Genomic DNA, 16,492 nt, shown 5'->3' with positions numbered 1-16,492 from the left:
ACCCGAAAGGAATGTGTATGTACAATAATAATAACAACATCATCATGCTCGCTGAATGGAATGTATCTGATATAACCACTCAGAGCCAGCCAATATTATTTAAATGTTATCCATCCATCTCTCTCAATCTACACTAATCTGTTAAAACACAGTTTTTCCTAGCAAACGATAGCTTTCTTTTTCATTTCATCAAAAAAAGGATTCTAGCAATATATCAAGCTTGCTACGTAGCTAATTAAGCTAAATGGTTATCCCTGAAGCTAATTTATTAGGTTAGTTTCTATGAGTTAATGTAACTCAGGCCACAAGAAGAGAGAAGTCTGAATACGAAACAATTACTGTAGCTTTGTTTCTCTTACTGCTGACCACCAAAATAAAGCCGCTGACTAGCCAGTTAATATTAACTAGCAAGGCAAAATGCAAATGTGAAGAACGAACTTTCACACCTGGTTGCTGTCAGCGTGTGTATTTTTTCTTATCTTGATCTCTACGTTTTATCATGCTTGTTTTGATATTAACTAAAAAGATTTTAGAAACATACCGAATGACAAGCTCAAAAACGTTAGCTAAGCAAACTAAGACGCAAAGATGAGTTTCCTGAAGTTTTTCATTTTCAATGATTCAATCTTGATATTTGACTTCTGTAATTTGAGCAAAGGGTGAATTTAACACTTAAGACAGACTAATGTATTATCTATGCCGTAGAAAATGTACACTACCGTTCAAAAGTTTGGGGTCACCCAGACAATTTTGTGTTTTCCATGAAAAGTCACACTTTTATTTACCACCATAAGTTGTAAAATGAATAAAAAATATAGTCAAGACATTTTTCTGGCCATTTTGAGCATTTAATCGAGCCCACAAATGTGATGCTCCAGAAACTCAGGTGGGGTTTACATTAGACCATATCAGCGGATCATCAGATTAACTTTTTTAAAACGATTAACATGCACACAGCAACACCAATACACGATTCGCCTGCACACAGCAACGCCAATACACGGATACGCTCGGCTCCGCAGGCATCCTGCGCTCCAAATCACTCCGCCCTGAACAGCGAGTGCCCTCTGGAGGGTGCGCACTCCGGCCCTGCGCAGCTCACAGAGCGCGCGAGTGAAGCGCACGAGCAGTGATTCGGGACTGAGCCGCTGTGTGCGTGCTCTCAGTGCATATCGGGCATGCGCGTCACTTACCACTTGCAAGTGGAAGGATGGCAAGCCTAAAGACAATCATAACTACACAATGGGCAGTATTTGCATCAGTATTTGCAGTATTTTCATACTTTTATACTTTTTAATGAAAGGTGATACAAGGCGGAAGTCCGCGCCGTTTTTCAGCAGTCGCGTCACATGACCAACACCAGCGAATCAGGAAGGTGGATGTCACAGTGACGTTGTCCAATGACGACGCCAGCTAGAGCTCAGCACAGCGTATCCGCGTGTCTCAATGTTTACACAGCACCTGACCAGATACGATCTAGATTGAATATGTGGACGCTGGCGGATTCCCGTTTCCCGGCGTTTTAATGTAAACGGACAGTGCATCCGCGAAGAAAACGAGACAGATACAGTCTAATGTAAACTGCTCTGCTCAAAGGAAGGTCAGTTTTATAGCTTCTCTAAAGAGCTCAACTGTTTTCAGCTGTGCTAACATGATTGTACAAGGGTTTTCTAATCATCCATTAGCCTTCTGAGGCAATGAGCAAACACATTGTACCATTAGAACACTGGAGTGAGAGTTGCTGGAAATGGGCCTCTATACACCTATGGAGATATTGCACCAAAAACCACACATTTGCAGCTAGAATAGTCATTTACCACATTAGCAATGTATAGAGTGGATTTCCGATTAGTTTGAAGTGATCTTCATTGAAAAGAACAGTGCTTTTCTTTCAAAAATAAGGACATTTCAAAGTGACCCCAAACTTTTGAACGGCAATGTATGTGTGAAACAGAAACACGTACATATTCTGCATTACATTACAGGCATTTAGCAGACGCGCTTATCCAGAGCAACGTACAAGAGGACCCTGATGTACCCACAGCAGTGGGCAGCCTGGGCAGCAGGTGGGGGTTAGTTGTCTTGCTCAAGGGCACTTCAGCCATTGCTGCTGCTGCTGCTACTCCAGGGAATCAAACTAGCAACCTTTTGGCTCCAAAGCTGCTTCTCTAACCATTAGGGCATAGCTTCCCTTAATCTCCTAATAAAAGCCTGTGTGTGAACGAGAGTGTTTTTAAATACTGTGTTAAATGCAATAACACTCTTCTTGCGTGCATTGTGCTACTTTTCTGCACGGCGGTACAAACCTCCATAATTCTGCTCAGCCCAACGTGCCAAACTAATGAAAATACAGGTCGTGAGGACATTTCAGTGTGTTCGATAGTTCACCCAGACAAAACTGAGCAGAGCACAAATGTCTCTGAGCTGTGTGTTGAGCTGCTTTGTGGCAGTGTGTGGGTGGCATGCTGGAGAGATGCAGCAATAACCCACACCGCCATCAGGGAAGACTGCTACAGTGGTGGGAACTGACTAATGACTAATACTGGGAGGGAAAAAAGAAAAAGAAAAGAAAGAAAAACAGGTATAATGTTGAAAACATTCTGGAGATAAAATGCAGCAGAAAGAAAAACTATAACATGTACAAGCGAAAGACAAATTCAGAAAGATCACAGAGGGCATAATGAGAAACGAAAGCAAAATATCAAATCATTTTCTTCAGCGGGTTAGCAGTTGCTCCTCACACGCAGCTAATTCTGAAGGGCAAACATTCACTTTTTTACTTAAAAAACAAAACAGAGACATCCATGATATTTCTGTAAAAATAAAGCCACGCAATCTCCACAGCTTTGGATGGGCGCAGAATGCTAAGGTACACAAAAACTCCACAGAACTTGCTAACGTAGCTAGCAAGCCAAATTAGACTTAGACAAAACTTTATTTATCCCCGAAGGGCAATTAGAAGGGCGAAGAGCGGTACATTAAAAGAGCAAGAAAATAAAATCACAAAAAGAATAAAATCATAAAAATGGGTGGGCAAAAAAAAAAAGAAAAAAAACTAGCGTATTATGTACAATGTACAATGGCAGGCCTGTTGCCAGTAACAAAGTTTAAAAAAAAAAAAAAAAGCAGATAAAATATGGCAAATAAATAAAATGACGCGTGGATAAAATTAAAATGACAATATGATTAGCGTGACATTGTAGTTAAAGTGACAAGGTGATATTGTAATATTGCACATCAGGACATGTGATATTGCACGAGAGTATTGTATAGAAGACTTAAGTTATTGTAACTGTCTTAGACTTCTTAGGGCCTCTGCATGCTCTTGCGACAAGGCTTTCGCAGATAGCTTTTCGCAGACAGTTGTAATTTATCGTTGAGCGGGGAGTAACAGGCGTGCGCGATGTTATTCACTGCCACAACGCAAGCGGGCGCGAAGTCGCGAAATCGCTAGGAGTAGTTGGTGGGTGTGGTTAGTGGAGTGTTTATCCTCCGGTTACTTATAATGACTAGAACTGGAGTCGTATAGATGTACGTACTTCCGCACTTCCTCGATCAACCGCTCTTCGTGCTGCTCCATCTTCGCTCGTGTTTTTAAAAATGGCGGTCGTGAAAACAAACCAAACCGGGAAAATAGGGAAGCGGAAGTGCGTGTACAGCGGATGTAGAGTGGACCAATCAGAACCCTCTTGTCTGCGACGCTGTCTGCGAGGCTTCTGCGGTGGTCACAATTTTTGGGAGGTGCGCGCAGAGCGTCTGCGAAGGTGGGGGGGGCTACGCAGACCCTGTCTGCGATGCTATCTGCGAGGACTGGGTTGTCAGCATAAATTGGCCTTTAGAGTTCAGGAGGAGAATAACACTTGGAACAAAAGGTTGCTCTCCTTCTCTGGGTCTTACAGGCCGGACAGCGGAACCTGTGACCAGATGGCAGCTGCTCAAATGCCGGGAACAAAGCATGAGTCGAGTCCTTAAGAATTCGACGAGCCAGGCCGCTAGCCTGCTGCTCGTACACAGTATTCAGGTGGCGAGCAGGAAGTCCAATAATCTTAGAACACACCTTGACAATATTATGCAGGCGGTTCCTATCCTGTACAGTAATGGAGTAATACCAACAGCATATAGAAAAAGCTAAAACACTTTCAATGAATGTATAATAGAATGTCAACAAGATGTTCTGACTGACAGAAAAAGAGTTCAGTTTCCTTAGTAGGTACATCCTCTGGTGGCACTTCCTCAGGATCCCTTCTGTGTTGGAAGAGAACCTCAGTTGGCAGTCCAGAATGGTTCCCAGGTATTCATATTCCTCAACTGTCTCGACCGGAAAACCGTGGACCATAGTGGTGACAGCCGCCGGCAGTTCCCTTTGGCTGCTGGAGAAGGTCACCACCATCTCCTTAGTTTTACTAACATTCAACTCCAGGCAGGAAGAGTCACACCACTCTACGAACTGCTGAAGAACGGGTCCATGATGGAGGGAAGGGCCGGACAGGAAGGACAGGAGAACTGTGTCATCAGCAAACTTAACCAGGTGACAGTTGGGGTACATTGATCTGCACTCATCAGTGTACAGAATGAAGAGCAGCGGAGAAAGCACACAGCCTTGTGGGGAGCCAGTGGAGGTGGTGAGGAGATCAGACAGGTTAACTAGGTTAGCTAGTGTGAGTGAAGATTTGTTTTGATCAGGATATCTTTTGAGTTTTAACCAATGTGTAGGGAAAAAGAAAATCCAAGTTGAGACTCAGACACTGACTACGTTTACATGCACATCCAAATCGAGCTGCTGTCGGTAATCGAGCTGAAGGTCCCAGCAGGGTGCCAGAGAAATCCAATCCTACATGCACACAATGAAATCGGGCTATTGTGTGAGGTGCATTGTGCACCCGAGCCACAGGTGGCGCGACACGCCCCATCGTGTTGGTACACTTCCGGTTGTCGTCATGAAGAAGAGCTATTCAAGAGTGTAAACAAAGTTATCAGTTCCGTGTTCTCCATTGCGCGTTTTTCTCCCGTCCATGAATTTTAATATATTCAACTCCTTAAGCTGAATGAGCGTGAACTCTGTCTCCTCATTGCTCCAGAAGTGCACGTTTCTGCTTGCCTGTGGCAGTGGGGGCGTGGTCAAGTGCCGGTCTGTGACAGGAGGGCGGAGCCAGGGAAGGTGAGTGGCAGAACGACGGTACACCTGATGGTAATTAACCTGTGTTTGTGTGTCTTCCCAGTAACCGCGCCCTATTTAAGGAGGCAGAGGGAGAGCAGAGGGGACAGCTCATCCCGGGACTAGAACACAGCGCGCGCGCGCTTCTCTCAAGAATAAAAGTAGGCTGTTAAACTGAAAAGTCTGACAATAAAATGCCTATTAGTACCAGAAGCTTTGTCCTGCCGTCCTCTGTGCTCCACCCACACTTCAGAGAGCTCTACATCGCCATTTTCTCTTCTTCGTTTGTTCCTCCTGACCTCTTCTGCTGCTCGCTACTACTGTTGTCATGCCGACCGAGGCTGTTGTGTTTCCCGCTTGTGGTCTCGTCACTCGTCACTTCCGGAAGTAGCTCGACAACTAGCTCGATAGGGTATACATGCACAAAGTAGCTCGGCAGAAATCGCATAAACTAGGTCGTGTAGCTCGATTCCGAGAAATCAAGTTCGGTTCAATTTCAGCCGAATTAAGGTGTATACATGGCATTTTGAACTTCGATTTCAGTCGAGCAACGGCAGAAATTCGATTCTCTCTATGTGCATGTAAACCTAGTGACTGAAATCCTACTTGTGACAAATACAAGCTAGTTTACTCGCTGTTAGCAGCCAGCTAACAGTAGTTCAATAACAACATTAGCGATAATAAGTTATTAGGGACAACACAAGGAAATTAAATGTTTCTAATTCATAAATTCAGCATATTAATAGATATCGGCATTTTATTTTATGATTATCTTTTCTTTTTAATGGAGGAAAAGTGGCACCTCCCAGAACGCTGAGGTACTCAAACTCCACAGAACTTGCTAGCAAACTAGCAAGCTAACTTAGCTAACGTTAATGAAGAAAAACAGCTTTCATTAAAATATATATAGACTTTTAACCAAGCTGTTGAGAAAATCTAAATTGATATTCAGATACTGAAATCCCACTAGCAACAAATACAAGCTAGTTTACTATACTTAGTCAGCCAGCTAGCTAGCTAGTGCTATTACGGACAGCACAAGGACGTGGCACATTTCCAAATTATATTTTTCATGCGTACTTAAAAGATTCTGGCATTTTATAATGAATTTTTAATGAAGGGTCATCTCAGAGAATGCTGAGGTTCATTGAAACTTGACAGAAATTCCCTGCTAACTTGGGTAGTGAGCTAATGTCGCTAGTGTTAGTAAAGATGAATAGTTTTGATTTTGAAAATACAAGTTGAGACTCAGATACTGAAATCCCACTTGCGACAAATCCAAGCTACCAGAAGTTAGCAGCCAGCTAGTTCAACAACAACAATACTACTGATATTAGGCGATTCGGGACAGCACAAGGAAATTATGCATTTCTAAATCATAGGTTTAGCATATTAATAGAGCTCAGCTTTTTTTTTTTTAATGGAGGAAAACTGCTACCATGAGATGTTTTCACGTAATATGCTCATGTGCATTTATAGATCCTGGCATTTTTTAAGTAGGGTAAAAGTGTAGTACCTTAGTGTAGTGTATAGCAGTCTAAGGCACACTAAACAGTTTATTTTACAAAGATGATTTTTAACGTTTTAAAATGGCATGTTCAAGGGTATTCAAAACCACACAGCACATTTTTCTGTCATTAAAAAAATATTATCCATTATGCCAATTGCTCCTAAATGGAGTCTGTCTGGCATTTCTAATAGCATCGGCAATCAACTCAAGCCGAATACAAGTCCAATACGATGTGCATAATTGGTATTTAATGGCTCAGAGTGCAGCAGATGATGAATGGCAGTACCTTGAGAGCAAACAGGTCCACAGTCAGAAGCAAAAGCCACTGGGGGGGATCTGGGATTGAGAAGGTTAAAGTGCATATCCTGGACCAATTTAGTGGGTTGTTTGGTTTTTTTTATATGAAAATATGTCCCTTTATGGCCCTTTTCCACTACCCTTTTTCAGCTCGCTTCAGCTCACTTCAGCCCGACACGGCTCGCGTTTCGACTACCAAAAACCAGCACGACTCAGCTCGCTTCAGCCCTGCTAAAACTCGCACCGTTTTGGGGTAGGGCTGAAGCGAGCCAAAGCGAGCCGAGTGAGGCTGGGGGCGTGAGCAGACACTCCCCTGTGCACTGATTGGTGAGGAGGAGTGTCCTCACATGCCCACACACGCCCCGCGAGCACGCTGGGATCTGTAAACACCGCAAACCCGGAAGAAGGAGAATTACGAATTACGAGAATTTCTGAAGCCTTATGCGCCTCGCCTCATCTATACGCTCTTGCCAGTATCTGTCCGCGTTGTCGGTGACAACAAGCCACAGCACCAAGACCAGCAACACTAACGACTCCATGTCCTCCATGTTTATTGTTTACTATTCGGGTTGTGAGACTACCGCTTAAAAGCTCACTGATGTCACTGTTTGCGCTGCTTAACGACATCACGTGACGTCCACCCACTTTCGCTAACTCCACCCAATGTGTCCACCCACTTCCAGCCAGCACGGTTCAGCGCGGTTGTAGTCGAAATGCAACTCCAACAGCCCCGCTCAGCTCGACTCAGCACGGCACGGCTCAGCCCGACTCAGCCGCGTTTGTAGTGGAAAAGCGGCATTACACACTCATCCAGAAGGGTAATTTTGCACAAGGCCATCTGTCTACAGCAGAAAAAAATAAAATAACAAAATGCGTCTGGAAAAATCCCAAGGGAGTCTGGAGCCAGATTGATCCAGATTCGTGACGTCACGTGCGGATCCGCCAGCAGGCCGAGAGACCCTGCATGGGTTCAGTGCGCAATCTGTGTAGACCAAGTTTACCAGCTAGCAATTTTGCTCATCTATCTATTGTTACATAAATCATATTTTTTCTAATTACTATTATGTATTTATATATTTCTTCATTTAGAAGAGTACTGGCTACTCTAGGAGAAAGATTTCATAAGCTACACACATGGAATCGGCTAAGCAGGGTTGTAAATACATTTAATGTGTTTGACAGGTCCCAAGATCTCAAGACCTGACACGCAGGTCCCTTGATACATCTAAAGTAAGTGTATGATCGCCCAGCGCTTTCGTGTTGTTTACTTTTGTGTGTGTCAATAAATAACATTATCCGTGTACCACACAAACACCTAATTTAGAGTATAGTCTCTCTTATTTCTTACCCTGGCAACAGTCAACTTGTGAATTGCTGATTTTCTTGGTCTTTTTCTCGGCTCTGCTTGGTCCTCGGCTTCGAGGGCCTCAGTGGATGCGGCACTTCGCCTTCTGTCAGGGAAGACGAACACGGCTGGCTCCTTTGGCGACACTGACACAAATGGAGACGGTGTTGCTTTGGTGTTCTAACAGATGGAACTGCGTCTTTTTTCAGATCAAGTTGCTTCTTGAAGCCCATTTCCCACTGCAAATAGTTCTCAAAGTCGTCAGGCTTTATGAAGTGAGCCCCGCATATGATGCTGTGGTCTGTTGCATGTTGCCAGTTTTTCCGGGTGCCTCGCACAAAGCGCTCCCATTTCTCTCTCATTGTCCGGTATTTTGGAAAACGATGAGTACTAATCCCATCATGATTGGTGTTGCTACACCCTCCTACGATACATCTGTTAACCATTTTAATAATTACATGATAGCGTTGAAGAAATTTGCAGAAAACCACCAGGTCGTTTTCTCATAAACAAACCAACGCTGACATGGGATTCAGAAGGAGGCGTCCCGCATGAGACGTCATGAAAATCAATGTTTGCCGGGAAATCCAAACGCCAAGTTTTTTCAGAGGCGGACCAATTCGCCTCAAATGGCTTGATTTCAACTGAATTTTTCTGGTATTGCGCAAAGTAAAAAAAAATTGCACAAAATGCAAAATGTGACAGATATTTGACCAAAGTTTAATATAAAATAAGAGAATTACATTGATCTTGCTCCTAAATATACCCAAGACGTGCCCTTTAGCTGTCTGGCTTTGGGTTGAATTATTCCGAAGACCTAAAGGCATGGCTAATATGCCTTTAATAAAAGCTAAGTGGTGAGAGAATAAAGCACGGGTTTAGTGTCTCTGGGTGGCATTTGCAATAACTTTTTTTAATAAATTCATAAAACTCATTTCCAGACAACAATCAAATGAACCCACATGGTCCTTTTTCATAAGACCTGGATGTCTGCGTCACACACAGTCGTACGTTGTTTTATACGTACTGGCAGTTTTAATATAAAGAATATTATGTGGTCATTTACAATTATATTTATTTATCATCTATTGTTAGATGATTAAAAAGCCAACCGTATGCTCACAACTACTCATTCAATTATTTCTAGTAGCGTGATATTATAGCGGCACGGTTGGTGTAGTTGTTAGCACGGTTGCCTCACAGCAAGAAGGTTCTGAGTTCAAGCCCAGTGGCCAACAGGGGACTTTCTGTGTGGAGTTCACATGTTCTCCCCACGTCTGCGTCGGTTTCCTCCAGGTGCTCCGGTTTCCCCCACAGTCCAAAGGCACGTGGATGAGGTTGACTGGTTACTCTAAACTGCCCATAGGTGTGTATGTGTCCCTGCCACCTGATGAGGGTTCGGGCCCCTCTGGCATGCTATAATCACCCAAGAGAATTCAGGGAAGCTAGCTTATAGCTTCCTGGATTGTTGACCCTCAACTAGGAGGATGGCGACAGACAGACAGCATGACATTATGGCATGTATGAAATAAGGTGTCTTTATACCTCATAGGTAGACAATTGAAAGCTCCATAGTGTTGCCCAGTATCATGTTTTGGCTGCCCAGTATGATGAGCTAATTTTCTACTGAAGTGCATTAACACCCATTAACAAAAATGACTAAATACTCAAAATCGCAAAGAATGTAACCGTCTCTTTTAATCTATTCTAATAATCTCTCGGGCTAACATCTTGGCTACGGACAGCATTTTTCTCTTCTCCCACTGCACATGTAAAATATTTGAGTCTGGCTGGGTCTGTATTTTTACTCCACATACGATTAGAGGTTAGGCTTTCTTTGCACTGCACTGTTCTATATTTTGCTCAGTTTCGTAATTCTCTGTACAGTCCAATTTATTCAACGAGTAAAAACACTTTCTACTGACGGCCAGAATTTGTCCTCAATTGATGTTTGCAGGTTTAGCAGGGGATATAATTCAAGAATGAACGGTGTGCTGCTAGGAGGGGTCACAAAGCATATAACAAGAGTGCTCTGAGAGCACAATATCCCCCGCTGGAAACTCTGCCATAACTCTGGTAAAATGTGACTGAATTGAACGAAATCGCAATATTCGTATTACTGACATATAACAAAAAATCCTACCAAGTTTCGTGAAATTGCCCCAAAAATTGTGAGAGGAGTTGATTTCAGAAGGTGAACACCCTTCCCGGGACGGACGGACAGATGGACATCGCCACGGCATAATCCCACTCCAGGCCTTTTGGCCAGTGGGGTATAAAAACTTTCTGCCAAATTACATGAAATTCCTCCAAAAATTGTGAGGGAAGTTGATTTCAGAAAGCAAGCACACCTTGATGAAATTGCCAAAGTACAAGTTTGTTAATAATCAAGGGCATAACTCTGGTAAAATCTGCCCAAATTAAATGAAATTTCAATCTGCGTATAACTGTCATATAACAAAGCCTTTTGCCAAGTTTGTTGAAATTCCTCCACAAACTGTGAGAAGAGTTGATTTCAGAAGAACGTACACCCTCATGAAATTGTCAAAGTACAAGTTATTTAATCAAGGGTCAAAACTCTGGGAAAATTTTCACAAATGAAATTAAATCGCAATCTGCGTATTACCGTCATATAACAAGGCCTTTTGCCAAGCTTCGAGAAATTTGTCCAAAAATTGTGAGAGGAGTTGATGTCAGAAGGCAAGCATACTTTCATGAAATTGTGAAAGTACAAGGTTGTTAATCAAGGGCTGGAACTCCGGTAAAATGCGACCAAATTGAACAAACCAACAATATGCATACTACCGACATATAACAAGGCCTCTTACCAAGTTTCGTGAAATTCGTCCAAAAATTGTGAGAGGAGTTGAGTTCAGAAGGAAAACACACTCTCATGAAATCGTCAAAGTATAAGTTTGTTAATCAAGGGCTGTAACTCTGGTAAAATGTGACCGAGTTGAATGAAATTACAATTATTACCAACATATAACAAAGAATCCTGCCAAGTTTCATGACATTCCTCCAAAAATTGTGAGAGGAGTTGATTTCAGAAGGTGAGCACCCTTCTCGGGACAGACGGACATCGCCAAGAAACAATCCCCCTTCGGGCCTTTCGGCCAGCGGGTGATAAAAATTGCTTTGTGGAAGTCAGTATAATATTTATTCTTTCTTTACTTGCAGAATGAAAGGGAAAAACACTGGTGACCATATCAGCAGCCTACTGAAACAACTTGTTCATCCAACAACAATGAATAAAAAAATAACAGCATTCAGAGTAGTGATTTTGTCCACTCCTGTACTCATGCTTATATTTGTGGTACGGTGGTGCAGTGGTTAGCACTGTCACCTCACAGCAAGATGGTTCTCGGTTCAAACCTCACAGCTGACACGGGCCATATAATTTAAAGAAAAAGCCATACCTGTATATTGAGCTCTTTTTGTATGGCTCGGTCCATCTAATATTTTCCCGTAAAGACCTCATGCTCAGTTAATAAGTAGTTTCGCCCCTTTAATCAATCTAAGGGATTTCACCCAATCTAAAAATGTTTTATATGGACGTGCATGCTAGGTGAATAAATATGATATGCAACTTTACCCCAAAGCAAGACTCAGCATCTTTGAGAAACTCTATACAGACAGGACTAAAATTATCAAACCACCGCAGAGTTAGTCAAGAAGTAAACTGTAATTTGGGCAGTAATTTTCTCAAGAAAAGAAAGGAGAGAACAAAAAATAACCAACAACAAAACACCAGCTGGTTTGATTTCGATGCTTATAAAATCAGAGTAGCACCTGCTGTCAGATGAACGAATCTCAATCCCATCCAAATAAAGCTTAAGACAAAAAGCGAACCGAGTTCCTATGTAACGTTTCTTGAATCAATTTTACCCAAAAGACCAATCCGAATAATCCAACTCAGCCATCTGATAAGAGTTAACTGATTAAAAGTGCATTCTGAGTTCATAGCTACTTAAAGACGATATCTCACAAAGCAGAAATGAGCCTACCAGAACCAAGCACACAGATGAATATCACTGAGAAAGGAATGATGTGGACGTGTGTGTGGGGGGGTAGATGTAAATCGAGAAGGCTACCAGACAACTGCTTGGCAAGGCCTGTCCAAGTTGCCATGACTCCTGGCTCGCAGGTTGCTATGACGGCAGTGTCCTAGCACCAAGCTCAGAGCCGCCTCATCAGCTCGGCAAGAGATTTATGGAGCAGATTTCCATGTGTGGTCATTAAATGAGCTCTGGGACATACACATGCACAAACACACACACTGAAACCATGGCCCCTGCTGAGTGGCAGAACCTCGAGGGCGTCAGTCAGCCATCAGACCAGAAGCCCATATTATGGTTTATGGATGATTTAATAAACCATGCTGCTGCTGCTGCTGTTGCCCAAAGAGGAAAGAACAGGATTACATTTATGCCATAATCCGGGATGGATAATCTAGAAAAACCGTCAAGTCCATGAAGGGATTAGGCTATAAAAATACTGCAGCCTCTGTAACAAGGAACGATTGCTTTAGCGAGATGATGAACCCACTGAGTCATGAATCAATACCAAGACAAAGAGACTCGATTCTCATTTTGCCACATACACACTCTCGAGTTCATGCAAAACTGCGACTTCAGTTCATTATAAGGCAATCGCTGAGGGGAAAAACCAATCTGGTTGTTATTTACGTACCAACAGCGAAAGCAGGCACATCAAGGAGACTTAATTTCATCATCCACAGTGTGCCACATTGTGCACATGACCTTTTTAATGCATGAAATAAGGATGAACAAATAACAGGGTTGATGTAGAAGTTTACAACCAACTGGTTTCCTTAAGAACCTTTCAGAAACCTTTTTTGGCATATGTAGTGTAGGTATGGGTGCAGGTGGCAGGTTAGCACTGTCGCCTCACAGCAAGAAGGTTCTGGGTTCAAACCACATGGCTGACAGGAGTCTTTCTGTGTGGAGTTTACCATGTTCTCCCCGTGTGGTTTGCTCTGGGTGCTTTGGTTTCCTCCCACAGTCCAAAGACATGCACATCAGGTAAAAATACTGTACCCAGCCACTTGGGGTTGCACAAGCCAGTGCATACTTAGTGTCAGTCCCAAACCCGGATACACTGGGGAGGGTTGTGTCAGGAAGGGCATCCGGTGTAAAACCTATGCCAAATCAAATATGCAGTTCATGGGTAGAATGACATGTCCCTCCCACACCAAGACCTGGTCTTCCCAAGCAGTCTCCTGTACCAGTACTATCAATCTCTTGAGCTCCATTTCTATAGCCCTTGGCCTCTTGCCGATTATAGAGTTAGGGTTACAGTGGGGAGGAGGGTGCTAACCCTCTGGTAACAACGAGAGCTTGACTCTCTACTCACATCTATATTGGTGGCGTGCCTTGCCTCACCACATGGCAGAAGTTACCATTTTTATGATGGTCTTTGGTGTGACCAGACCAATAATAGAACTCACAATCTCCTGGTCGAGAGACAGACATGTTAACTACTCGGCCAGGTTGCGGTCAAGAATGACAACCACAACGTAGATGAGGTCTCAAATCTGATTGGTGCTGATTAGTTTGCTATAACAGCAGCCTCCATGGAAGTCCCTACTGTATGTCAAAAGATCTACACAATCTAAGGCTAATATACATTTCTTTAAAAAAAAAAAAAATATATATATATATATATATATATATATATATATATATATATATATATATATATACACACACCATTTAAGCAAAAAAAAAAATCATTGATATTGACGGTTTCTTTCCAGTGAGGTTTATTTATGGAAGGAGACTCCAGTGTCAGTGCTTTATTTTCCACTATGGAAAAGTCTCTCTTCAGTTTCTTGCAAGCACAACAAGCTGCGTTTTGTTTCAACCTTATTAACTTCGAGAGAGAGAGAGAGAGAGAGAGAGAGACAGAGAGAGAGAGAGAGAGAGAAAGGAAAGTCTGGTGATGGAACAGCCAGGTGTTATAAAGTACAGTAGGTGATAACGTGTCTTGTGAAAGTTCTAGAACATTACAAGTATCTATAAACGGATAAAGAAGTATCACATTTCATTCTACTGTGACTGTTGATGAAGTATTGTCGTATACGAGGAATAGAAGAAGAAGAAACCTTTATTTGTCACATGCACACTTCAAACACAGTGAAATTCATCCTCTGCATTTAACCCATCTGAAGCAGTGAAAACACACACACACACACAGAGCAGTGGACAACCACACTAGAGCGCCCGGGGAGCAGTCAAGGGTTCGGTACCTTGCTCAAGGGCACCTCAGCCCAAGGCCACCCCACGTTAACCTAACTGCATGTCTTTGGACTGTGGGGGAAACTGGAGCACCCAGAGGAAACCCACACAGACACGGGGAGAACATGCAAACTCCACACAGAAAGGCCCTCGCCAGCTGCTGGGTTCGAACCCAGAACCTTCTTTACTGTGAGGCGACCACTACACCACACCACCGTGCCGCCCACACTTTGTGACGTGCCGTTAAAGGAAAATTAAATATTTCAGGTGGGTTTTTTTTTTTTCAATAAACAGCACATCTGTTGTGTTTTAATCCTTGCACATCTGACAGTAGAATGAAACGTGATGCTTTTTTATCCATTTATAGATTTTAAAAAATGTAATATTTATATATAATTATTTTTAAGCGGCACGGTGGTGTAGTGGTTAGTGTAGTGTCGCCTCACAGCACAGAGGTCCGGGTTCGAGCCCCGTGCCCGGCGAGGGCCTTTCTGTGCTGAGTTTGCACGTTGTCCACGTGGGTTTCCTCCGGGTGCGCCAGTTTCCCCCACAGTCCAAAGACATGCAGGTTAGGTTAACTGGTGACTCTAAATTGACCGTAGGTGTGAATGGTTGTCTGTGTCTATGTGTCAGCCCTGTGACGACCTGGCGACTAGTCCAGGGTGTACCCCGCCTTTCATCACCGCATCAAGAGTCAAGTCACAGATTGTCGTGGACCATGAAGATGAAATATCACGGTATAATATTTTGCACCCTATCGCTCTGCCTTATGGTGGCCAGGACACTGGGCTGCAGAAAGATGTTATAGTATTAAAAGCACTACAGTGAAGATTATAAAGCAGGTTAAAGATGATGAAGAAGCCCGCCCGCCATCCGTGCCTTGTTTACCAGCAAAACACAAGTTGCAGTAGCAGTGATGCATTTCGTTTTGTAACTGACCCTGCATGCTCAGCTCTCTCTCTCTCTCTCTCTCTCTCTGTATGTATACAGATGTGTGTCTCGCGCCGTTGACACGCACAGCTCGCGCTCTTGTTGTCTGTAAAGAAGGAAAGTGACTCACGTGCCGAGGACCTCCTTGAATTCAAACATCTGCTTGATGTCGTTCACTTGCTTTTTCCACGAGTCCTTGGTGGTCTCTCCGTTCTCCTGAGCCATGGCGGAAACCGGGAAGAGCGCAGATACGCGAGTCTGCGTGCGACAGCAGCTGCCCGGGACTCTGAGATCCCCGGAGAATACCGTGCTTTCCCACGCTTCACTTCACGCGCACGCGCACGCAACAAAACCGTCAAGCGCGAGCTCTGTTTCTTGCCGTCACGGTTTGCGTTATATCCGACTCTCTCTCTCTCTCTCTCTCTCACACACACTCTCTCTCTCACACACACACACTCTCTCTCTCTCTCTCACTCTCACACACTCTCTCTCTCTCACACACACTCTCTCTCTCTCTCTCTCTCTCTCTCACACACACTCTCTCTCTCACACACACACACTCTCTCTCTCTCTCTCACTCTCACACACTCTCTCTCTCTCACACTCTCTCTCTCTCTCTCTCTCTCTCTCTCTCACACACACACTCTCTCTCTCTCTCTCACACACACACTCTCTCTCTCTCACACACACTCTCTCTCTCTCTCTCTCACACACACACACTCTCTCTCTCTCACACACACTCTCTCTCTCTCTCTCACACACACACACACTCTCTCTCTCTCTCTCTTTGTTTTTTCTTCTTCCCCTTTCTGTCTAAGTGCGTGCGCGCGTGCGTGTGCGCGTGTATGGAAGCCAGCAAAAGATGAAAAGACAGACGCACGCGCGAGTTTCCCTCGCGCTCGTGCTGCACCTGCAGCGGCTTAAAATTATGCTCTGACGTAATCCTAATTCGTGCCCGAGGCACGCGCGGCTCTCAAGGCAAAACGCGCTCGTGC

The 16,492-nt window shown here is 43.6% G+C and overlaps 1 protein-coding gene across 1 annotated transcript in view; it reads right to left on the bottom strand.

The window, feature by feature from the left end:
• camk1da (calcium/calmodulin-dependent protein kinase 1Da) overlaps positions 1-16,245 on the bottom strand; it is a 193,447-nt gene extending 177,202 nt beyond the window's left edge. The window contains exon 1 of the mRNA XM_060903410.1: positions 15,628-16,245. Coding sequence (XP_060759393.1) covers positions 15,628-15,722 — 95 coding nt within the window. The 5' untranslated portion in view covers positions 15,723-16,245. The remainder of the gene's footprint in view (positions 1-15,627) is intronic.
• Positions 16,246-16,492: the final 247 nt, after the last annotated feature.

The sequence above is a fragment of the Neoarius graeffei genome, chromosome 21 (assembly GCF_027579695.1).
Source record: "Neoarius graeffei isolate fNeoGra1 chromosome 21, fNeoGra1.pri, whole genome shotgun sequence".
Lineage (NCBI taxonomy): Eukaryota > Metazoa > Chordata > Actinopteri > Siluriformes > Ariidae > Neoarius > Neoarius graeffei.
Note: the sequence above shows the minus strand (reverse complement) of the source record. Positions and strands in the feature narration are given on the sequence as shown.